Source organism: Anomaloglossus baeobatrachus, chromosome 1, assembly GCF_048569485.1.
Source record: "Anomaloglossus baeobatrachus isolate aAnoBae1 chromosome 1, aAnoBae1.hap1, whole genome shotgun sequence".
Lineage (NCBI taxonomy): Eukaryota > Metazoa > Chordata > Amphibia > Anura > Aromobatidae > Anomaloglossus > Anomaloglossus baeobatrachus.
In genome coordinates, this window is record NC_134353.1 from 590,116,654 (window position 1) to 590,141,339 (window position 24,686).

Here is a 24,686-nt window from a genome sequence, read left to right on the forward strand (position 1 = left end):
ATCATATTATCTCCACTATGCTTGACAGATGGCGTCAGGTACTCTTCCAGCATCTTTTCAGTTGTTCTGCGTCTCACAAATGTTCTTCTGTGTGATCCAAACACCTAAAACTTCGATTCGTCTGTCCATAACACTTTTTTTCCAATCTTTCTCTGTGCAATGTCTGTGTTCTTTTGCCCATATTAATCTTTTTCTATTATTAGCCAGTCTCAGATATGGCTTTTTCTTTGCCACTCTGCCCTGAAGGCCAGCATACTGGAGTCGCTTCTTCACTGTAGACGTTGACACTGGTGTTTTGCGGGTACTATTTAATGAGGCTGCCAGATGAGGACCTATGAGGCGTTTATTTCTGAAACTAGAAACTCTACTGTACTTGTCTTGTTGCTAAGTTGTGCAACGGGGCCTCCTACTTCTCTTTCTACTCTGGTTAGAGCCTGTTTGTGCTCTCCTCTGAAGGGAGTAGTACACACCATTGTAGGAAATCTTCAGTTTCTTGGCAATTTCTCGCATGGAATATCCTTAATTTCTAAGAACAAGAATAGACTGTCGAGTTTCACATGAAAGTTCTCTTTTTCTGGCCATTTTCAGAGTTTAGTGGAACCAAGAAATGTAATGCTCCAGATTCTCAACTAGCTCAAAGGAAGGTCAATTGTATAGCTTCTCTAATCCTCAAAACTGTTTTCAGCTGTGCTAACATAGTTACATAAGGGTTTTCAAGGGATTTCTAAACATCCATTAGCCTCCTAACACAGTTAGCAAAAACAATGTACCATTAGAACACTGGAGTGGTGGTTGTTGGAAATGGGCCTCTATACACCTATGTAGATATTGCATTAAAAACCAGACATTTGCAGCCAGAATAGTCATTTACCACATTAATAATGTATAGAGTGTATTTCTGGTTAATTTAATGTTAGCTTCATTGAAAAAAATGTGTGTTTTTCTTTCAAAAATAAGGAAATACCTAAGTGATGCTAAACTTTTGAACTGTAGTATATATATATATATATATATATATATATATTACATATAAAATATATGAAATATTCAATGAAATGTCTGGTTTAAAAAATGACAATAAACATGTACATCCATATTAGAGAGAAAGAGTAATGCTAGTCTAATGATTTCAATGTACATGTAGACTTGAATTGGTGCACGCCATCCAATTTACGCTGCCACTCGCAGCATGCTGCAATTTTTTCTCATGCCAAATTGGCATAATTAAAAAATACACTAATTGGCATTATCCCAGTCTAACGTTGGACTGGGTGCTATCAGATAAAACATTGGATAGTACTCGTCCGAGTTAAAGTTTTTAGTTAAGCAGATTAATTCACCCTGCCAAAAAAATCCCCCTGCTAAAAAACATGATGCAAAAACAAAAGCTAGTAGATAGGGCCATTGCATAAAAACACTGCCCCAAAAATACTGCAACAGCCCTACAATATAGTTATATTGTGTATGGATGCAAAATTTGAATATTAAAACTCATGTTCAAAAACTAAATATAAGTGTTTTACAAGGAAAAAAAATGTTGAAAACATAAATCCATAAGCAAGAATGTCACATTAGTTGATAGGTAAACAAATGCAAAGGAAATTATGGCAACAGCCAGAAGAATTGTTGTATTTCGGTTGGTTGTCAATTTTACTATATAGTGAATGTGGTAAATAAAAAACCCAAAAAACAATTGTTGATTTGTACTTCTTTTGCAAATTGGGCATAATTTCACACAAAACTAGTAAGAGGTGTGGGCAATATCAAAATCACACCTGAAACCAGATATAAAGGGGAGACGTTTATTAAATCTTTGCATTGTGTGTCTGTATGTGCCACACTAAGTATGGACAACAGAAAGAGGAGAAATGAACTCTCTGAGGACTTGAAAACCAAATTATTGAAAAATATCAACAAGTCCATCTCCAGAGATCTTGGTGTTCTATTCTCCACAGTGAAAAACATATTCAAGAAGTTTAGAACCCATGGCACTGTAGCTAATCTCCCTGGATGTGATTGTCAGAGAAAAAATTATAAAAGGTTCCAATGCAGGATAGTCTGGATGATGGATAAGCAGCCCCAATGAAGTTCCAAAGAAATTCAATCTGTCCTGCAGATTCAGGATGCATCAGTGTCAGTGTGAACTATCCATTGACACTATTTGAAATGAAACGTTATGGTAGGAGACCCAGGAGGACACCACTGCTAACACAAAACCATAAAAAAACCCTAGACGGCAGTTTTTCAAAATGTACATTAGTAAGCTAAAATCCTTCTGAGAAACTGTCTTGTGGACAGATGAGATCAAGATAGAGCTTTTTGGTATAGCACATCATTCTACTGTTTACTGAAAATGAATGAGGTCTGCACATAAAAGAACACAGTACCTACAGTCAAATATGGTAGAGGCTCAAAGATGTTTTGGGGTTTTTACTGGGTGCCTTGACTGTGTGCAAGGCATCATAAAATTTCAAGATTGCCAAAGGGTTTGTGTCCCAGGTCATAGGTCTTCCAGTAGGACAATTACCCCAAACATACTTTAAGAAGCACCCAGAAAACAGATGGAAACAAAGTGCTGGAGAGTTCTGAAGTGGCCAGCAATGAGTCTGGATATAAATCCCATTCTACACCTGTGGAGAGATCTTAAAATTGCTGTGAGAAGGCGCCTTCAAATATGAGAGACCTGGAGCAATTTGCAAAAGAAGAGTGGTCCAAAATTCCAGATGAGAGGTGTAAGAAGCTTGCTGATGGTTAAAGGAAGCATTTGGAGTTATTTATTCCTAGGGGTATTATTAAGTTAGATGTGGAAACAATTTTGTCCTGCCCATTTTTGGCTTTTTGTTTGAAACTATATCCAATTTGCTTTTTTTCTCTTTTTTTTTCTGTTGCTCCAATACACACAAAATAACTAAATATTTGTATAACAAAATGTGTAATTGAAAACATTTTCTGGGAGAAATACTTCAATTTTCTGGAACACTTTCAGCCATGACTGTATATCAGAGATCACAAGTCATGCTCCAAAGAGTTAATGTACACTTTTGTACTATATAACATATTGCATTTCAATTTTGCAGCTGATTTAAAGAGGTGTTCTCAAATTTTAATGTTTTCTTTAAAGCATAGCACCCACTGATCCTCTGATTTCGAGAACCAGGGCCTTGAATGGAACAGAGGCAATATGTACTGCTTTTCCATTCATTATACTTGGAGTGCTGAAGATAAGCTGTGCGCAATGTATGGCATTCTCTGGTGCCCCCATTTAGAATGAACAATGTGGTAGTGCACATCATCAACCACCATTTTTTTCAGCTTGTCATATTCAGCACCAGAGTTCTTGGGATCAGTGGAGGACACGGTGATTGAACCCCCAGCGATTGGAAACATATCTCCTATCCTATGGATAGGGGATAATTTTCAAACTTGCAAGTACCCCCTTAATAGAAGGAAACAGAACAAACAGGACATGGAACAACCTGCATATAAGTTAATGAGACTGGTGAGTGACATAACACACTGTTTTTTTATAATATAATTTTTAATTATATGTTTGTATTGCAAGACAATCACGGAAAGCGAAGGTTCCTCTCTGAATCTAAAGGTTTGAAATGTGAACATATTTGCTGGTCAATTGCCATGAGTAAGGGGGCATTATAGAGCTCCGCTCTCGGGTCTGGTAGGGGTTCTAGTAGTGGTACAATGGGCAATCAGCTTATTACCACCTAATAACTATACAATTGATAGGTGATCAGTTCTAAAGAATGAATAACTATAATTCTTGGCAAAAAAACTAACTTTGTATTTTTAAACAATCTTAGTATCCATTAATTCAGTGAATTGCGCAATTGCAGACATGAATTGAGTGATAGTGCCCTACTACATGTGTTATCTAGCTTCAACAACGGCTGGTATTTACTGGCACAGCAACATAGTAATTGTAAACTGATACGCAAACTCTGCCCACATGTTTATATCTTAGTCTCTGCTGAAATGCTGCCAATATCAGTCTTCATATTGTGTATTCGCAGGAAAACTTAAGCACTTTGGCATTTACCAGAGCCTGTGAAGCTACCAAGGTAATGTAAACCATATTTTAGAGCTCTGTTAACATTAGAAGAGGTAAACTGTTACAGTGTGGATTAGACATGTTAGCTGAAATATTTCAGTCTCATTTTTGCATGGTATTTGTTATTTATACAGTGTGTATATATATATATATATATATATATATATCTGGCAAAAATTAAGAGACCACTGTAAAATTGTCAGTTTTTCAAATTTTTCTATTTAAAGAAAGATCTGATTCTAGATCTGATATAATTTATGTTGACACCTTCCCCTTTGTATGAGCAATTTTGTTAACCCCTTTGGTCTGGGTCCCCACGCAGTGTGGTTTTCCTTATGTCCTCTATATTATTGTTACATGGATAGGAAGTTGTACTAGTACACTTCCTTTTAATTTGTATTGGTATTGTTTAATAAAAATTTTGGATAAAATATACTCCATTGTGTGGTTTCACATTTCTAAGTGAAAAAATGCTACATGCAGCGCTCCTTCCACCCGACGCAACGTCAAAATAACGCACTTGCGTTACAGTCCGTCATCAATACAAGTCTATGGAGAATAGCATAGTGCGTTAACGGACTGCGCTATTCTCCATAGCGGCGGATTGCGCTGAACGCAGGTGTGAAACCAGCCTTAGATGGTGCCCACCTCATTGTCTTTGATGTTATGAAGCTGCAACACCATGGGACCTTACCTTTTAAGGGGTTGACCAGGACTTTTATATAAACTATCTATCTTCAGGATTGGTTATCTGTAGAAGATTGGCGGTAGTCAGCCACCTTGCACCTCTTTGATCAGCTGTTATTACCTCCAACAACAGTGTATAAACTCCACAGTAGAAATTCCACAGCTCTGTAAACTGCTTAGTGGCCGCCGGCAGGGTACTGCAGCTGATTTGCTAAAGTTTTCAATAGGAACTCATTAGCAGTACGCAGAAGCAGCCACAAAACAGTGTATGGAGCTACAGTGTTCCGGTCCACGCATTGTTTATATCTAGCTGCCAAAGGTGTTAACAGCGGATCAGCAGGGCACAAGGTGTCGGACACCCAGTGATTTTATATTGATGAGCAATCTTAACGATGAATACAAAACTCCTGGAAAACAACATTGAATTTATGGTGCTTCCTTATTCTCACTTGAGAAATCTGAGTTGGCTCAATTATAACGTGCTTTAAATCGAGAACCAGTGTTTATATGCATGTTGTGATATTTTTGAAGACTTGTACATTTTTGGAATAACTTTTTATTAGTTAATTATTATTCTGTTTGTTAAATTTGATTTTAACAGTCAATGCCAAGATATTAACCTTTCTTAACATTATTTACTTGTGTAGGACAATTGATCAACATGTTTGTTTTTACAAATGTGGAAATCACTTTATCGCTGGTGACATTTTTTATTGTCTTGTTAATCACAAAGAAAGTCTGGAGAAAAAGGCGGCTTCCTCCTGGTCCTTGGGGAATACCAATTCTGGGGAACATATTACAAGTAGAGGAACTTCCTCACATTTCATTTGGTAAAATGAAGGAGAAGTATGGAGATGTATTTCTTCTAAAGCTAGGCATGGTGCCAGTGGTGGTAGTGAGTGGATTAGAAACCATCAAAAGGGTGTTACTGAAACAAGGAGAGCAATTTGCTGATCGTCCAAAACTTTACACCTTCAGCTTGGTTAATGATGGAACAAGTATGGCATTCTCAGAAGATTTTGGAGATGCTTGGAAACTCCATAAAAAGATTGCAAAAATGTCTTTAAGAGAATTTTCAAAATCCTCAAGAACTTCATCATCCCAGAGCACTTTTGAAGAATTTGTGTCTCTAGAATCTGAAGCTCTTGTGGAAACGCTGCTATTGAATTCTGTAAAAGGCTACTTTGATCCATCAGATAATATCACATATGCAGTAGCCAGTGTAGTCTGTGCTTTATGTTATGGAAAGCATTACCGTCATGATGATGAAGAATTTCTTGGAGTCATCAAGATAAATGAAGAGGCACTAAAGGCATCAGGTTCTGCTGCGCCCGCAGATTTCATTCCCATTTTACGTTTCTTTCCATTGCCAGGACTAAAAGCATTTCTACAAGTAACTAAAAAATTTAACAACTTTACTAAAAAGCAAGTAAAAGAACATTATGAGTCCTATGACAAGGTTTGTAATAATTAAATATCAATTATTCTTAAAGGGGTATTCTCATGTTTTTAAATTGCTTTCATTAGGTAAACTGGTGGGGTTGTCCTGATATGAGTGTTTCTATGGTACATATTGTAGAATTTGTTTCCATCAAGCTTGGCCACCAGTGCCTGGCCAAGTGTATCCAGTAGATATTTTACAGGAGAAAAGTTAAAGGGGTTGTTCACTACTAGGACAACCACTTCTCATTCCCCATGTGCTCCCCCATAAAAATAAAAAAGCCTATATTCACCTCTGGTGCTGGCCCACTTCCAGCCAAGTCGGAACTCGCAATCACAGGGCCCACCTGATAGTACATGCGAGCTGCACGACCAGTTGGTCTTTCTTCCTTTCGTCTCGGCACGTTTAAGTAATTAACAGGAAGTGAGTGCTGTGACTCTCACTCACTTCCTGTTTATTGCTTAACCATGCAAAGGCGGGGAGAAGGAAGTTAGCACTGATTGGTCTTGGGCTCACATGTCATAACAATGTCACATGGGCCCTGGGAATGCCGGACATGAGTATAGGCTTTTTTTATATTCATGGGAGCGCATTACATTTTTGACTACACTTCTTGTAATGTTTTGTTTGACAAAATGTTTGGGGGCTGCAATTTCTTCTTTGCATCTTTCCTGAAACAGGACGGTATGAGGGGTCGACACTACTATCACTTACCAAATCTTCTATTACCACTGTCCCCTGATGTCATCCTGGTTCTGTAGAGGTGATTGAGAAGTGACCATATCTTCAGTTGCCACCGTCACTCCTTGATCACGTCTCTATAATGTTATCAGAAGACAGCAGTGACAGAAGCTGTGGTAAGTGACTGACGTGCCACCCCCTAATGACGTCTTGTTTCAAGAGGACAAATAGATGCTGCAGAGACGTGAGTGCAGCTCCAGTCTTTTGTGACATCCCGTTTGAGACTCCTCTTAAACGCAAAGTTTAAGTTTAACGCAAAGAAATAGTAGGATAGGGAGAAGAGTAGGGAATTTAATAATAAAGCTAATTACAAAATAAGTTAGGGTTTAAAGATAGATATTTATGTAGGGCTTTATAGGTATTGGACCATCCTTTTAACACAATTGTAAGTTCTCTTTAGCCCATTGATTTCTAGACAACAGTTAACTGCCTACCTCCCTCCCTTTCCTCTTAGCACTTTGCAAGCTACTATTACAAAATTTGCAAAATCACTATTCCCCAGCCTTGGTTGCTTCCAGAGCAGTTATACTAATCACAGCTCTCACTTTTCTGAGCTGTGTGCTTTTTTAAATGCACAATTATCTCTATATGTAAATACAGGGACAGCAGTGTAAACTCAGAACAAAATACTCATAGCTGAGTGTGTTACAGCAGACTTTGTGCTGAGCCTTAGGGTATGTGTCAACGAGCAGGACTCACTGCGTCTTGGATGCAGCGGGTCCTAACCTGCGGGTCTGCTCTTCTCCTCCACAGGAGAACGCAGGAGACTGCAGCTGCGTGTACCCATGATCAGGGTTCAGTTATCTGCGGTCTCTTGCTGTGTTATCCGCAGCAAACAATTGACATACTGAGGTCTGGAAAGACGCACCGCAGGTCAGTGTTTGTTGCCCTTATAGTCCTGCTAATATACAGCAGTGCTAATCACCAGAAATGTCACTCAATGAGGACTGTCCGCTTCACCAGAAACCATGAAGTAAGGAGACTGCAGATTTGTGAGCTGCTAAAAAGACAACTTGAGAGTAAACCTTTGACTGACAATAAAAAAAATATCTTGCGCAAGATGAATCCTAATTAAACAAGTTATTAGAAAAAAAAATCACTAGCACCTCCTAATATAATAAAGCAAGTGTGAACAGGTTGACTTCTGGTTTGTGCTAATAATTTGTAGGTTCATTTGATAAGTATTTTCTGTAGAGTAGTAACTAGTGTTGAGCCACCCCCCTAGTGTTCGAGTTCAGTTTGGTTCGTCGAACTGCGGCTTAGTTCGGGCAACGTTCGACGAACGTTCGACAAACATCTTCGAACACCATTGAAAACAATGACAGGCAAACACAAACACATACAAACACATACATGTACACATACAGTTAATAAACATTATGCCATTATACTTACAGGTCCCCGGGACACGTCCTGCACTCAGTCTCCCACCGCTTTTCCTTCCGATCATCGCTGCGCCCTCCCGGTAACCAGCACTGATGATAGGACCTTCCGTAATGTCGTCATAGCATGTGACCAGTCAAGTGTGTATTATCTCATTGCCTACAGACTGGTCACATGGCTAGACGTCATGCTAGGTCCCGTCAGTGCATCTCTCCGGTATGCGGTGCTCATTTGAGCATCTCCGTGTACCGGCGAGATGCTTGGGCACATGCTTGGCTTCCCGATCCTGCATGTGGGTGCTCTTTACAGAGTCAGCCCACATGTAAGAACTGTATGCCACAACCGAAAAATAGCGGCGACGGGAATCAGGTGATCGGAGATCACAGTTAATATAGTAACCCGTCTGTCAGATTACTATTTCAACGGTGGCAGCGGTGATGTCACCACTTATAACCCGCAGCCTCTGCTCACTCACTGAGTAATTAGACTACACGGCAGAAGCAGCGTCTTCCTCCCATGCAGTGCTATCTGATGGAGCAGAGCTGCATGGGTTGAAGGAGAAAGAAAACGGAAGACCAGGATCATGGAGGGGTGAGAGGGAGTAAAACACATGTAGCCTCTAAGTGTGTCTGTGTATTTATTTCTATTAAAGTATTTTTTCTCTGTGTAGGCTTTTTTTTAACCCTTTATTGGAGATTCTTAATGGCCGGGTCAAACTTGCCTGACATTAAGAATCTCTGGATTAATACTAGCTAGTAAAACAAAGCTAATATTAACCCATTATTACCCAGCGAGCCACCCGCCACCTGGGCAGCTGAAAGAGTTGGAGACAACACCAGAAGATGGCGCTTCTATGAAAGCACCATTTTCTGGGGCAGCTGCGGACTGCAATTCGCAGCAGAGGGGCCCAGAAACCTCGGGCCAACCTGTGCTGAGGATTCCAATCTCTGGCTGCCTAGTTGTACCTGGTTGGACATAAAAATGGGGCGAAGCCCATGTCATTTTTTTTTTAATTATTTAATGAAATTCATGAAATATTAAAAAAAGGGCTTGCCTATATTTTTAATTACCAGCTGGATACAAATAGGCAGCAGGGGGTTGGGAGCAGCCGTACCAACCTGCTGTACCTGGCTAGCATACAAAAATATGGCGAAGCCCAAGTCATTTTTTTGGTGAGCAAAAAACTCCTGCATACAGTCCTGGATCCAGTATGCTGAGCCTTGTAGTTTTGCAGCTGCTGTCTGCTCTCCTGCATACACTAGTAAATGGAGCATGCTGAGCCTTGTAGTTCTGCTCCCCCTGTCTCTCCCTCCAGCATACAGTCTTGGATGCAGCATGCTGAGCCTTGTAGTTCTGCAGCTGCTGTCTGCTCTCTTGTATACACTAGTGGATGAACTATGCTGAGCCTTGCAGTTCTGCTCCCCTTGCCTCTCCCTCCAGCATACAGTCCTGGATGGAGGATGCTGAGCCTTGTAGTTCTGCAGCTGTTGTCTCCTCTCCTCCATACAGACACAGCAGACTACAGCTGCAGAACTACAAGGATCAATATACTCCATCCAGGACTGTATGCAGGAGTTTTTTGCCCCCCAAAAAAATTACGTAGGCTTCGCCATATTTTTGTATGCTAGCCAGGTACAGCAGGCAGCTACGGGCTGCCCCCAACCCCTAGCTGCCTATTTGTACCCGGCTGGGAACCAAAAATATAGGGAAGCCCTTTATTTTTTTTATTATTTCATGAATTTCATGAAATAATTTAAAAATAAAATGACGTTGGCTTCACCCAATTTTTGTATTTAGCCAGGTACAACTAGGCAGCTGGGGATTGGAATTTTCAGTGCAGGGTGCTCAAGCTTTCTGGGCATCCCTTCTGCGAATTGCAGTCCGCAGCCGCCCCAGAAAATGACGCTTTCATAGAAGCGCCATCTTCTGGCGCTGTATCCAACTCTTATATAAGAAAATAGAGAGAAAAGAGAAGAGAGAGAGAGAAGAGAGAGTGAGAAGAGAGAGAGAGAAGAGATGATAGAGAGAAGAGGAGAGAAGAGAGAGAGAAGAGAGAGGGAGAGAGAGAGAAGAGAGAGAGAAGAGAGAGGAGAGAGAAGAGGAAAGAAGAGGAGAGAAGAGATAGAGAGAAAAGAGAGAGGAGAGAAAAGAGAGAGGAGAGAAAAGAGAGAGGAGAGAGCAATGCAGCCTCATTCCGTGAACTGCTCCGATTTTAGAGGTGTGTCCCGCGGCTCACAGCTGATGTCTGCTTCCTCCCCTCAGTGCATAATTAAATAAATTATAATTATAAATAAATAATAATTATAATTTAAAAAAAAATAAATTAAATTCTTTACCAGGACAGCTGGGACTCGAACTCGTGAACTAATTCGCCTTAGGCAGTAGCTCTACCCGTTGAGCCACTGCCTCTAAAGGAAAGAGAGAGGCACTACCTGAGTGAAGTCTTCAGTGACAGCGTGGCTCACGTCAGTTGCTGTGTGGAGCTGACACAGAGCGCTCGTGTTCTACGGCGCTCCCTGTCAGCTTTATGTAGCAGAGCTGAAAGCGTCGTGTGGATTACTTCAAACCTGGATTGTTGTTTGGGAATTAATAAAGAGGTAAATGAGGGTGTTTTTTGTCTTTTATTCCAAATAAAGGATTTTTCGTTGTGTGTGTTTATTTACTTTCACTTACACGTTAATCATGGAAGGTATCTCGGGGAGACGCCTGTCATGATTAACATAGGACTTATTACCCCTTTTGTCACTGCACCAGGGCAATTCGGGATGAGCCGGGTAGAGTCCCGGGACTGTCGCATCTAATGGATGCGGCAATTCCGGGCGGCTGCTGGCTGATATTGTTAGGTTGGTGGGCTCCCCATAATGTGGCGCTCTCCATCCTGACAATACCAGCCTCCAGCCATGTGGCTTTATCTTGGCTGGTATCAAAATTGGGGGAGAACCGCAGGTTTTTTTTTTTATTATTTATTTATTTATTTTACTGCATGATATAAACCTGACCGCCGGATTGGTTGCAGTGAGACAGCTGTCACTCAGCGTGGGGGCGTGTCTGACTGCAACCAAGCATGGGCGCTGGTGGGCGGGGAAAGAAGGGAATACCAGATTGAATAATGAGCGGCAGCCATTTTCAAAAGAGGAAGAGCTTTGTGACAGCCGTGCAGCGCCGCGCCTATGATCGATGAGTAGGAAAGAGAGAGGAATTATGCTGGGGACGCAGGACGCATGCAAATACACAACGTGCGCACATAGCCTTACTGTGAAAAGCCATGCTTTTGGTGATCGAACCGTTATTGAACGGTAACTCGAATGGCCGAACTTGAAGCAAATCGTTCGAGTTCGTCGAACAACTTGAACACCGCCCAAAATCACTCGAATTTGAAATTGGCGAACGGTTCAAATTGATCACCGCTCATCTGTAGTAGTAACGCAGTACCATGTCCATGTTTGTCACTTAATGAGCAACCATTGTTTTAATTTTTATATCATAAATTAATAGTACACATGAACAGAAGCTTTGTAATATATCTTATCGAACAAATCTTTTTCCTTTTCTTCCAAGACTGATCAGTCATTTTCAACATTCTCTGTTCATGGGTAAAATCTGTATTCAGTGAAGAAAGATTTTTACAGTATAGAGATAGGAGATGATCAGGAGTAGAGTTGAGCGCGGTTCGTGGTTCGTGGTTCTCCAGTTCGCGGCTCGAGTGATTTTGGGGCATGTTCTAGATCGAACTAGAACTCGAGCTTTTTGCAAAAGCTCGGTAGTTCTAGAAACGTTCGAGAACGGTTCTAGCAGCCAAAAAACAGCTAAATCATAGCTTGGTTTCTGCTGTAATAGTGTAAGTCACTCTGTGAATCAAACTATTATCACATTTCAGTGTATAGTGTGCGTGAACAGCGCCTTCAGATCACTGCTGTTTCTATAATGGCGATCGCCATTTTTTTTTTTTTTTTTTCTTGTCTTCCTTCCCTAAGCGCGCGCGTCTTGTGGGGCGGGCCAGCATGTCAGCCAATCCCAGACACACACACAGCTAAGTGGACTTTGAGCCAGAGAAGCAACGGCATGTGTGATAGGATCTGCATGTCACATGTCCCTGCATTATAAAACCGGACATTTTCTTCACGGACGCCATTATCTGCCTTCTGCGTCTTTGGTGTCAGACATCACTGTCGCAGCTCCGTCTTCCTGAGTCCTATAGCCGATACAGCTGTATGCGCTGCATACACAGCGTTAGACAGCTTAGGGAGAGCACTTTATAGCAGTCCTTTTAAGGGCTCCAACCGGCAGGGTCAGAGAGCCATAGGTGACAGGTCCTGCAAACAGCAACAGCGTCTGTGTAGCCCAGGTCAGGGATTTCCTACCTGCATTTCACCATTAGGAGGGAATAGAAAGGCAGGCTTCCATTCCTCTACCCAGAGCACCACAATCCTGCCACTGTACCCTCTTGTCCTCTGCACACTCCAACTGATAACTAAGCCATTATACTAGCAAACACTCAGTGTACCTAGTGGCATCCTATACGTGGCTATTGGACTTTGCTATAGTCCCACTAGTGCAAAGACATTTGCAGAGCGCGTCTGCCTGCATTGCACACTACAACTCATTCTAACCAAGCCATTATACTAGCAAACACTCAGTGTACCTAGTGGCATCCTATACGTGGCTATTGGACTTTGCTATAGTCCCACTAGTGCAAAGACATTTGCAGAGCGCGTCTGCCTGCATTGCACACTACAACTCATTCTAACCAAGCCATTATACTAGCAAACACTCAGTGTACCTAGTGGCATCCTATACGTGGCTATTGGACTTTGCTATAGTCCCACTAGTGCAAAGACATTTGCAGAGCGCGTCTGCCTGCATTGCACACTCCAACTCATTAAAACCAAGCCATTATACTAGCAAACACTCAGTGTACCTAGTGGCATCCTATACGTGGCTATTGGACTTTGCTATAGTCCCACTAGTGCAAAGACATTTGCATAGCGCGTCTGCCGGCATTGCACACTCAAACTCATTTTAACTAAGCCATTATACTAGCAAACACTCAGTGTACCTAGTGGCATCCTATACGTGGCTATTGGACTTTGCTATAGTCCCACTAGTGCAAAGACATTAGCAGAGCACATCTGCCTGCATTGCACACTACAACTCATTCTAACCAAGCCATTATACTAGCAAACACTCAGTGTACCTAGTGGCATCCTATACGTGGCTATTGGACTTTGCTATAGTCCCACTAGTGCAAAGACATTTGCATAGCGCGTCTGCCTGCATTGCACACTCAAACTCATTTTAACTAAGCCATTATACTAGCAAACACTCAGTGTACCTAGTGGCATCCTATACGTGGCTATTGGACTTTGCTATAGTCCCACTAGTGCAAAGACATTAGCAGAGCACATCTGCCTGCATTGCACACTACAACTCATTCTAACCAAGCCATTATACTAGCAAACACTCAGTGTACCTAGTGGCATCCTATACGTGGCTATTGGACTTTGCTATAGTCCCACTAGTGCAAAGACATTTGCAGAGCGCGTCTGCCTGCATTGCACACTCCAACTCATTAAAACCAAGCCATTATACTAGCAAACACTCAGTGTACCTAGTGGCATCCTATACGTGGCTATTGGACTTTGCTATAGTCCCACTAGTGCAAAGACATTTGCATAGCGCGTCTGCCTGCATTGCACACTCAAACTCATTTTAACTAAGCCATTATACTAGCAAACACTCAGTGTACCTAGTGGCATCCTATACGTGGCTATTGGACTTTGCTATAGTCCCACTAGTGCAAAGATATTAGCAGAGCACATCTGCCTGCATTGCACACTCCAACTTTTTTAAACTAAGCAATTTTACTAGCAAACACTCAGTGTACCTAGTGGCATCCTAAACGTGGCTATTGGACTTTGCTATAGTCCCACTAGTGCAAAGACATTTGCAGAGCACGTCTGCCTGCATTGCACACTACAACTCATTGTTACTAAGCCATTATACTAGCAAACACTCAGTGTACCTAGTTGTATCCTAAACGTGGCTATTGTACTTTTGTCTATTCACAGTATTGGAACGATATTTGCAGCACGTCTGCCTGCATTGCACACTCTAACTTTTTTAAACTCAGCCATTTATAGTAGCAAACACTCAGTGTACCTAGTTGTATCCTAAACGTGGCTATTGTACTTTTGTCAATTCACAGTATTGGAACGTTATTTGCAGCACGTCTGCCTGCATTGCACACTCAAACTTTTTTAAACTCAGCCATTTATAGTAGCAAACACTCAGTGTACCTAGTTGTATCCTAAACGTGGCTATTGTACTTTTGTCTATTCACAGTATTGGAACGATATTTGCAGCACGTCTGCCTGCATTGCACACTCTAACTTTTTTAAACTCAGCCATTATACTAGCAAACACTCAGTGTACCTAGTGGCATCCTATACGTGGCTATTGGACTTTGCTATAGTCCCACTAGTGCAAAGACATTAGCAGAGCACATCTGCCTGCATTGCACACTACAACTCATTCTAACCAAGCCATTATACTAGCAAACACTCAGTGTACCTAGTGGCATCCTATACGTGGCTATTTTACTTTTGTCTATTCACAGTATTGGAACGATATTTGCAGCACGTCTGCCTGCATTGCACACTCTAACTTTTTTAAACTCAGCCATTATACTAGCAAACACTCACTGTACCTAGTTGTATCCTAAACGTGGCTATTGTACTTTTGTCAATTCACAGTATTGGAACGTTATTTGCAGCACGTCTGCCTGCATTGCACACTCAAACTTTTTTAAACTCAGCCATTTATAGTAGCAAACACTCAGTGTACCTAGTTGTATCCTAAACGTGGCTATTGTACTTTTGTCTATTCACAGTATTGGAACGTTATTTGCAGCACGTCTGCCTGCATTGCACACTCTAACTTTTTTAAACTCAGCCATTATACTAGCAAACACTCACTGTACCTAGTTGTATCCTAAACGTGGCTATTGTACTTTTGTCAATTCACAGTATTGGAACGTTATTTGCAGCACGTCTGCCTGCATTGCACACTCAAACTTTTTTAAACTCAGCCATTATACTAGCAAACACTCACTGTACCTAGTTGTATCCTAAACGTGGCTATTGTACTTTTGTCAATTCACAGTATTGGAACGTTATTTGCAGCACGTCTGCCTGCATTGCACACTCTAACTTTTTTAAACTCAGCCATTATACTAGCAAACACTCAGTGTACCTAGTTGTATCCTAAACGTGGCTATTTTACTTTTGTCTATTCACAGTATTGGAACGATATTTGCAGCACGTCTGCCTGCATTGCACACTCTAACTTTTTTAAACTCAGCCATTATACTAGCAAACACTCACTGTACCTAGTTGTATCCTAAACGTGGCTATTGTACTTTTGTCAATTCACAGTATTGGAACGTTATTTGCAGCACGTCTGCCTGCATTGCACACTCAAACTTTTTTAAACTCAGCCATTTATAGTAGCAAACACTCAGTGTACCTAGTTGTATCCTAAACGTGGCTATTGTACTTTTGTCAATTCACAGTATTGGAACGTTATTTGCAGCACGTCTGCCTGCATTGCACACTCAAACTTTTTTAAACTCAGCCATTTATAGTAGCAAACACTCAGTGTACCTAGTTGTATCCTAAACGTGGCTATTGTACTTTTGTCTATTCACAGTATTGGAACGTTATTTGCAGCACGTCTGCCTGCATTGCACACTCTAACTTTTTTAAACTCAGCCATTATACTAGCAAACACTCACTGTACCTAGTTGTATCCTAAACGTGGCTATTGTACTTTTGTCAATTCACAGTATTGGAACGTTATTTGCAGCACGTCTGCCTGCATTGCACACTCAAACTTTTTTAAACTCAGCCATTATACTAGCAAACACTCACTGTACCTAGTTGTATCCTAAACGTGGCTATTGTACTTTTGTCAATTCACAGTATTGGAACGTTATTTGCAGCACGTCTGCCTGCATTGCACACTCTAACTTTTTTAAACTCAGCCATTATACTAGCAAACACTCAGTGTACCTAGTTGTATCCTAAACGTGGCTATTTTACTTTTGTCTATTCACAGTATTGGAACGATATTTGCAGCACGTCTGCCTGCATTGCACACTCTAACTTTTTTAAACTCAGCCATTATACTAGCAAACACTCACTGTACCTAGTTGTATCCTAAACGTGGCTATTGTACTTTTGTCAATTCACAGTATTGGAACGTTATTTGCAGCACGTCTGCCTGCATTGCACACTCAAACTTTTTTAAACTCAGCCATTTATAGTAGCAAACACTCAGTGTACCTAGTTGTATCCTAAACGTGGCTATTGTACTTTTGTCAATTCACAGTATTGGAACGTTATTTGCAGCACGTCTGCCTGCATTGCACACTCAAACTTTTTTAAACTCAGCCATTTATAGTAGCAAACACTCAGTGTACCTAGTTGTATCCTAAACGTGGCTATTGTACTTTTGTCTATTCACAGTATTGGAACGTTATTTGCAGCACGTCTGCCTGCATTGCACACTCTAACTTTTTTAAACTCAGCCATTATACTAGCAAACACTCACTGTACCTAGTTGTATCCTAAACGTGGCTATTGTACTTTTGTCAATTCACAGTATTGGAACGTTATTTGCAGCACGTCTGCCTGCATTGCACACTCAAACTTTTTTAAACTCAGCCATTATACTAGCAAACACTCACTGTACCTAGTTGTATCCTAAACGTGGCTATTGTACTTTTGTCAATTCACAGTATTGGAACGTTATTTGCAGCACGTCTGCCTGCATTGCACACTCAAACTTTTTTAAACTCAGCCATTATACTAGCAAACACTCACTGTACCTAGTTGTATCCTAAACGTGGCTATTGTACTTTTGTCAATTCACAGTATTGGAACGTTATTTGCAGCACGTCTGCCTGCATTGCACACTCAAACTTTTTTAAACTCAGCCATTTATAGTAGCAAACACTCAGTGTACCTAGTTGTATCCTAAACGTGGCTATTGTACTTTTGTCTATTCACAGTATTGGAACGTTATTTGCAGCACGTCTGCCTGCATTGCACACTCAAACTTTTTTAAACTCAGCCATTATACTAGCAAACACTCACTGTACCTAGTTGTATCCTAAACGTGGCTATTGTACTTTTGTCAATTCACAGTATTGGAACGATATTTGCAGGACATCTGCCTGCATTGCACACTCAAACTTTTTTAAACTCAGCCATTATACTAGCAAACACTCACTGTACCTAGTTGTATCCTAAACGTGGCTATTGTACTTTTGTCTATTCACACTACTGCAAATCTATGTGCAGCACCTCTGCATGACAACCTCGTGCTCTGTTTTTAATAAGCTATAATGATAGCACAAAATACTGCCATTTTGTGGCATCATAGAACTGGCTGTTGTATTCCATTAGTGCCCCACTGGTGACAAGCTATTTCTAGCACCTCTACATCACACCCTCATGCACATTTAGCTACGCTAATGTTATAGCAAACTCATGGAATTCATTGCTGCATTTCATAATTCGGAGGGATAGAAAGTCAGGCTTCCTTTAGCTTTTCCTTCTGTTCATAGACAGCATCTCCAAGACAAATTTCCCCTCCACGTCTAAGTGTGGAGAGGCAGCTAGTGCGCATGCGTGTGCCGATGTACCCCAGCTGCAGCATAATTACAGTGTTTCGCCTAGTGAGTATGCTCAGCCTGACTGTGCCATTCCTGACGCTAAGTCTTCATTTCGGGATACAGCGCATGCTCCCACACTAAGTGTGAAAAGCCTCTTTGCACAGGTGCTTGCATTCTGTGCCGGGTCTAAGTCCTGTTTTGTGCCTAGACACCATGCTAAAGCTGATAGTCTTTTTTCAGAGACTGTATTTCATGCTACTGAGCATGCTCAGGCACTTCCTGCATCAGAGACTAGGTCCGGTAATGAACTCTTTGGCCCTGGCCCTGATGTGGGGGTCCCATATAGACCACAGGGCATCAGGTGTCCTCCCAAATGGCTTGCAGAGGCCCACACCTATGACTTGTCACCGCATTATTGATGGTCAGACGATGACTGGTGAGGTGTTTGGGTCATGGCAGCCATGAGGTCATCATTGAAGTTGCGTTTCCAAATAGGACGCTAGTTATGCCACTCATGACGTGTCACTCTGCTTTTGTCTCCAGGAGGTGCATTGTGGTTCACCCTGGTTTGGGGCGGACCCAGGTTATAAAAGGGGCTGGAGCCAACAAGGAGGTGCGCAGTCTTCTATTATGCTCCGAAAGAGCACACCTCCATGTGTTGAACCCATTGCGGCTTTAGGCCAGAGGTAGGCAGGGATAGGGTGGTGGATGCAGGCCACCACCACAGTTGGTAACGCAGAACGGTTAAGACCAGCTCCTGTCCTAACAGTCCTGCTTGTGCAGCCCAGTGGCATTAACAGGCCTGCTGCTGCTGATGCGCCTGCTGTCCACAGGTGTGGCCCCTACGCACACGGTCAGCGTACTCAATGGCCCCTGTGTTGTTAACAGGGAGTTCCTGGGCTGGGTGGGCATGTGGACCCTGTGACGCTAACAGGGCTCACAGTCTCCAGATCCGAATGGCGTCTAACTCGGTTCAGGCTACTATTAGTTTCATAGCCACACAGCTCTGTATCCTCCACCAAACCTTCAAGTTGCCAACCTCTCCTTTTCCAACTGGGAGCACGGTGGACACTGACTGCTGAAGGTGATATATACCTTTCTCTTTCTTTTCTTATTAATTTTTGTTATATAGCGGTCACAGATTATATACCACTTTATCCAAATCTGCCAGTCCCACTGTAACAGATGTTGTTTCTTCAGCAAATGTTACAGTTGTTTAACCACCAAATCCACGGACCAAAATTTTTTTCCCCTTTCCAACACACCTGTTCCCCTTTCCAACAGCATCTGTCCTTTTTCAACTCATTTTGGGATATGACCAAAAGTGCAACTGTGCAGGGACACCGTACTCAACGCCATCTCAGCACAGCAGCCATCCCTCGGTCCCTCCGATGTGGACAAGTAAAAGACCATTTCCTCCTATCCATGACAAAGTGTTGAGATTCACTCTGTGCAGCACTGGTGTTTAGTGGAAAAGTAGATCTAAGATTGCGTACCACATTCTGCAGATACTCCTGTATACGTGCGTCTATTTCTATGGCAGGAATTAGTTCGCCAAATTTTGTCTTGTACCGGGGATCTAACAGTGTGGCAACCCAGTATTCAGGATTACTTCAAATTCATACAATCCGAGGGTCATGTAGGTAGTGCAGCAAGAAGGCGCTCATGTGTCTTGTGCATCCAGGAGGACCAAGTCCTTGGTGTGTTGGTGGCAGAGAGGTGAGAATCGTGCATCCTTCCTCTGCCCTCTACCCACAACCTCGCACAACCGAAATGTGAGCAAGCTCTCACTCATCTGCTGAGTCTTCCATGCCCATCGCCAGTTCGTCCTCCATTTCTTCATGGGCTCCTGCACTTTCATCAACACTTTTTGCTGATACTATGCGCCCTTGTTAATCCCTCTCCCTCACCATGACTGCCGCATAGGTGCCGCTGACCATCTGGACCTCGTAGATCTTGTTATCCCTTCCGCATATGACTCCTCCTGTACTTCCTCCCCTTCCTCTTGTCCCAACACCTGACTCCGAATAATAATTACAGTGTGCTCCATCATGTAGATGACCAGAATTGTCACGCTGAGAATGACATTGCCAGTGCTAAACATCTTCGTCGACATTTCAAAACTGTGTAGCAGGGTGCATAGGTCCTTGATCTGACACCACTCCAGCAGCGTGATCTGCACCACCTCTGGATCAACTTATCCCAGGCTATATGTCTTACCGTATTTCAGCAGGGCTCTGCGGTGCTGCCACACACGCTGCAACATGTGCAGATTCCAATTCCTGCGTGTCGGAACATCGCATTTCCGGCGTTTAACTGCCAGACCCTAAGACTTCCGGAGTGATGAAAGTTGTTGAGCTGCTGTGTGCGCACGATGGAAGTGAGCACATAGCGAGCGTGCCCGCTGCACAAGGCCATGTAGGCCGTGATGGTGTTTTAAAAATTGCTGGAGAATTCGGATCAACACGTGAGCCATAAAAGGCACGTGTGTCACATTGCCCTGAGGATGGCCCGCAGCCAGGTTTGCATCATTGCCGCACACGGCTGTTAAGTCACCAACGGAGTCCGCTCCGTCAATTTGTACTCCGGTCGCCAGGTGACAACGTGTTCCTTTCATGAATAGTGCTGATGATGGGAGAGTAGTCGATGCCAGCGGCGCAGGTGGACGCAGGTTATGCTCACCCACTGGGCTGCATTACCTTGACAGATGCAGAATCTCTGGCTGAATGTAGCTGGTGGGTATCTCACAGATGAAATACCATCATTCAGCTACAACCAATGGGAAGACACCACACCCTTTTTTATGCCCATCCTGTCTGCAGACCACTGCCAGACATAGCTATGAACCTCTGGTTAATTTTACCCCCAGTTCAGTTTTATGATTTTGTGTGCTTGTTACCTGACTACTTTTCCTGCTTGCTGTTTATGTACCTTGTTGGCCGATACGCATTTCACCTCTGCTTGTTTTCTGATTAAGTCCTGGCCGTCCCATTCTGTTCCTGTTCCTCAATTAATGTTTTGACCCTGCCTGACTACTATTCTCTGTAATAGCGGTGTGACTCACATTTCCCATACATTTCAAAGTAAAACTTTGACCGCCTGATGGCATTGAGCTCTGCTGCCAGCATAGTAAGGAGGTGTGTGGTAGTCCTTGTGCGCAGTTGCAAGGAAGGGTGGCCTGACCACACAGGGTTTGCGCAAAGGTAGAGGACCCACACGAGGTTGAAGAGGCAGAAGCAGTGTATTAACTTCTACATACAGAACAAGGATTGAAACAACTCGTGGGGACGGCAAGACTTGTACAGCAGACCCTTCTCCATCTCTCACCATAGTTTGCCAGTGCCCAGTCAGTGACATGTAATGACCCTGTCTATGCTTACTGGTCCAAGTATCTGTGTTGAAATGCACCCTGTCGCACACAGATTTTCTCAAGGAAGTGGTGATGTTGTGTGCGACATGCCGGTGTAGCGCGGGCATGCTTTTCTTGGAGAAGCAGTGGTGATTGGGCATCTGGTACTGGGGCACAGCGACAGACATAAGGTCTGTAAAATCCTGTGTGTCCACTACGCGTAAAGGCAGCATTTCGGTAGCCAACAGCTTACAGAGGGATAGAGTCAACCACTTAGCTTTGTCATGGGTCGCAGTAAGTGGCCTTTTATTTGACCACATCTGAGGGACAGAGATCTGGCTGCTGTCTGTAGACGGTGTTGAGTAGGGTGTCCCTGGAAAAATGCAGGTTTGTGAGAAAAGTGCAGGCGGAGACATGATGTTGGCTTCATCTTGCCTTCAGATCTGTTCATCTTGTATCATTTTTAAAAAACACAGCAAGCAAGGGTTACTCCAAGCGGAGTCTCCCTTTTTTTCCAAAAATTGGGCCCCACACAGACACCTTATCAGTGGCAGCACTTGTGCCCTAGTTGCAAACAGGATGTTTTGATTTGCATCAAGCACATTCCAAATCCACAAGCATTTACTCTCCCCAGGATGACACAGGGGTAGTAAATTCCTTCTGGATCCATGACTTGTTCATTTTGATGAACGTCAGTCTGTCCACATTGTCACTGGACAGACGCGTGCGCTTATCTGTCAGCACACACCCAGCAGCACTGAAGACACGTTCAGAGACAACGCTGGCAGCTGGACACGACAAAATCTTCGAGGCGTAACTGGAGAGCTCTTGACATTTTTCTAGATTTGAAGCACAAAAGGAGCAAGGCTCCATTTGCAAAGTCATTGCATCGATGTTCATTTGGAGATACTCCTGTATCATCCTCTCCATCCGTTGACTATGTGTCAGACTTGTTGTCTCTGGTGGCCTTGCAAAGGAGGGTCTAAAAAAATTATGAAAAGATTCCATAAAATTGCTGTTACCAGCACCAGATACGGTCCTACTGGTACGGGTAGACTGTTGAAGATGACGAGGCCGTCCCATGTTTGTCAAGTTACAACTGGGAGAATCACTCCCTTCACCTGCACGGTTGTTTGGTGGAAAAGCCGAGCTAAGATCGAGTAACAGCTTCTGCTGATACTCCTGCATACGTGCGTCCCTTTCTATGGGTGGAATTATGTCACAAAATTTGGACTTGTCCCGGGGATCTAATAGTGTGGCAAGCCAGTAGTCATCATCACTTCTAATTTTGACAATACGAGGGTCATGTTGGAGGTAGTGCAACAAGAAGGCACTCATGTGTCTTGCGCAGCCATGCGCACCAAGTCCACGCTGTGTTTGTGGCATAGAGGTGCTAACCGTTCTTTCTTCCTCTGTCATCTCCCCCCAACCTCTTTCAACTGAAATTTGACCAAGGTCCCCCTCATCTGCTGAGTCTTCCATGTCCATGGACAGTTCGTCCTCCATATCTTCATGTCCTCCTGCACCTTCCTCAACATCTCACCTGCTACCATGCGCCCTTGTTGATCCCTGTCCCCCATGGTCCCATGCCTGCCGCGTTGGTGATGATGAACGTCTGGACCTTGGTGATGTTGTTGTGTCTTGCGCATATGAATCCTCCTGTAGTTCCTCCCCTTCCTGTTGTCCCACCCCCTGACTACGAATAGTGTTTAGCGTGTGCTCCAGCATGTAAATGACTGTAATCGTCATGCTGATAATGGCATTGTCAGCGCTAAACATATTCGTCGCCATGTCGAAACTGTGCAGAAGGGTGCATAGGTCCTTGATCTGAGATCACTCCATCAGGGTGATCTGCCCCACTTCTGCATCTCGTTGGCCCAGGCTATACATCATGACGTATTGCACCAGGGCTCGCCGGTGCTGCCACAGTCGCTGTAACATGTGGAGAGTTGAATTCCAGCGTGTCGCCACATCGCATTTCAGGCGATGAACCGGCAGGCCGAAAGACTTCTGGAGCGATGCAAGTCGCTCAGGTGCGGCGGTTGAACGGCGGAAGTGAGCACTGCAGACAGTTTCCGTGCCCTGGTCAGAAGGCCATCTAGGCCGGGATAGTGTGTTAAAAATTGCTGGACAACAAGGTTAAACACGTGAGCCATACAAGGCACGTGTGTCACCTTGCCCAGGCGAAGGGCCGCACCCAGGTTTGCAGCATTGTCGCACACGGCCTTACCAGGCTGCAGGTTGAGTGGAGACAACCATTTATCAAAATCAGTCTCCAGAGCTGCCCACAACTCAGTCGCTGTGTGACTCCTATTTCAAAGACATGTCAAGCTAAAGACCGCCTGATGCCGTTGCGCTCTGCTACCAGCATAGTAATGAGGGGTGCGTGATTCCTTCTGCGCAGTGAGAACGCTGGTGGCCTGACCAGGCAGGCTTGGGGCGGAGGTGGAGGACCCAGATGAGGTGGAGGATGCAGAAGCAGTGGCGGAACTTGGACAGACAGAGGATTGACACACAAGTCGTGGGGACGGCAAGACTTGTGCAGCAGACCCTTCACCATCTATCACCATAGTTACCCAGTGGCCAGTCAGCGACATGTAACGTCCCTGTCCATGCTTACTGGTCCAAGTATCGGTGGTGAAATGCACCCGTTCACACACAGAGTTTCTCAAGGAAGCGGTGATGTTGTGTGCGACATGCTGGTGTAGCGCGGGCACACCTTTCTTAGAGAAGTAGTGGCGACTAGGCATCTGGTACTGGGGCACAGCGACAGACATAAGGTCTCTAAAATCCTGTGTGTCCACTAGGCGGAAAGGCAGCATTTCTGTAGTCAACAGCTTACAGAGGGATAGAGTCAACCTCTTCGCTTTGTCATGGGTCGCAGGAAGTGGCCTTTTATTTGACCACATCTGAGGGACAGAGATCTGGCTGCTGTGTGTAGACGGTGTTGAGTCGGGTGTCCCTGGAAAAATGCAGCTTTGTGAGGAAAGTGCAGGCGGAGACATGATGTTGCCTTCATCCAAAGTTGGTGCTATCGATGTCTGAGAGAGCTGTACACACTCACTTGTTTCCCCTTCCAAACCAACTGACGACCTACCAAGCAAACTGCCTGTTGCGGTTACAGTGGTGGAAGTTGTGGGTGGAAAAACAGGTGTGACAGCTGTCCCCACAGTCCTAGAAGATGACGAGCGCGCGGATGCACTGGAAGGGGCAGGCGGTGGATGGTTCGCTCCGCTAGGCCGCATTGCAGCACGGTGAGCTTCCCATCGGGCCATATGATATTTATTCATGTGACGATTCATGGAAGAAGTTGTCAAACTGCTGAGGTTTTGACCTCTACTAA

General features: G+C 43.5%; 1 protein-coding gene across 2 annotated transcripts in view; it reads left to right on the top strand.

Annotated features, from left to right (window-relative positions):
• The first annotated feature begins 3,994 nt into the window (after window positions 1–3,994).
• The window catches only part of LOC142296483 (cytochrome P450 1A3-like), a 61,698-nt gene continuing 41,006 nt past the window's right edge, over window positions 3,995–24,686 (top strand). For both annotated transcript variants that reach the window (XM_075340145.1, XM_075340154.1), the window contains exons 1-2: window positions 3,995–4,076; window positions 5,401–6,212. In XM_075340145.1, coding sequence (XP_075196260.1) covers window positions 5,415–6,212 — 798 coding nt within the window. In that variant the 5' untranslated portion in view covers window positions 3,995–4,076; window positions 5,401–5,414. The remainder of the gene's footprint in view (window positions 4,077–5,400; window positions 6,213–24,686) is intronic.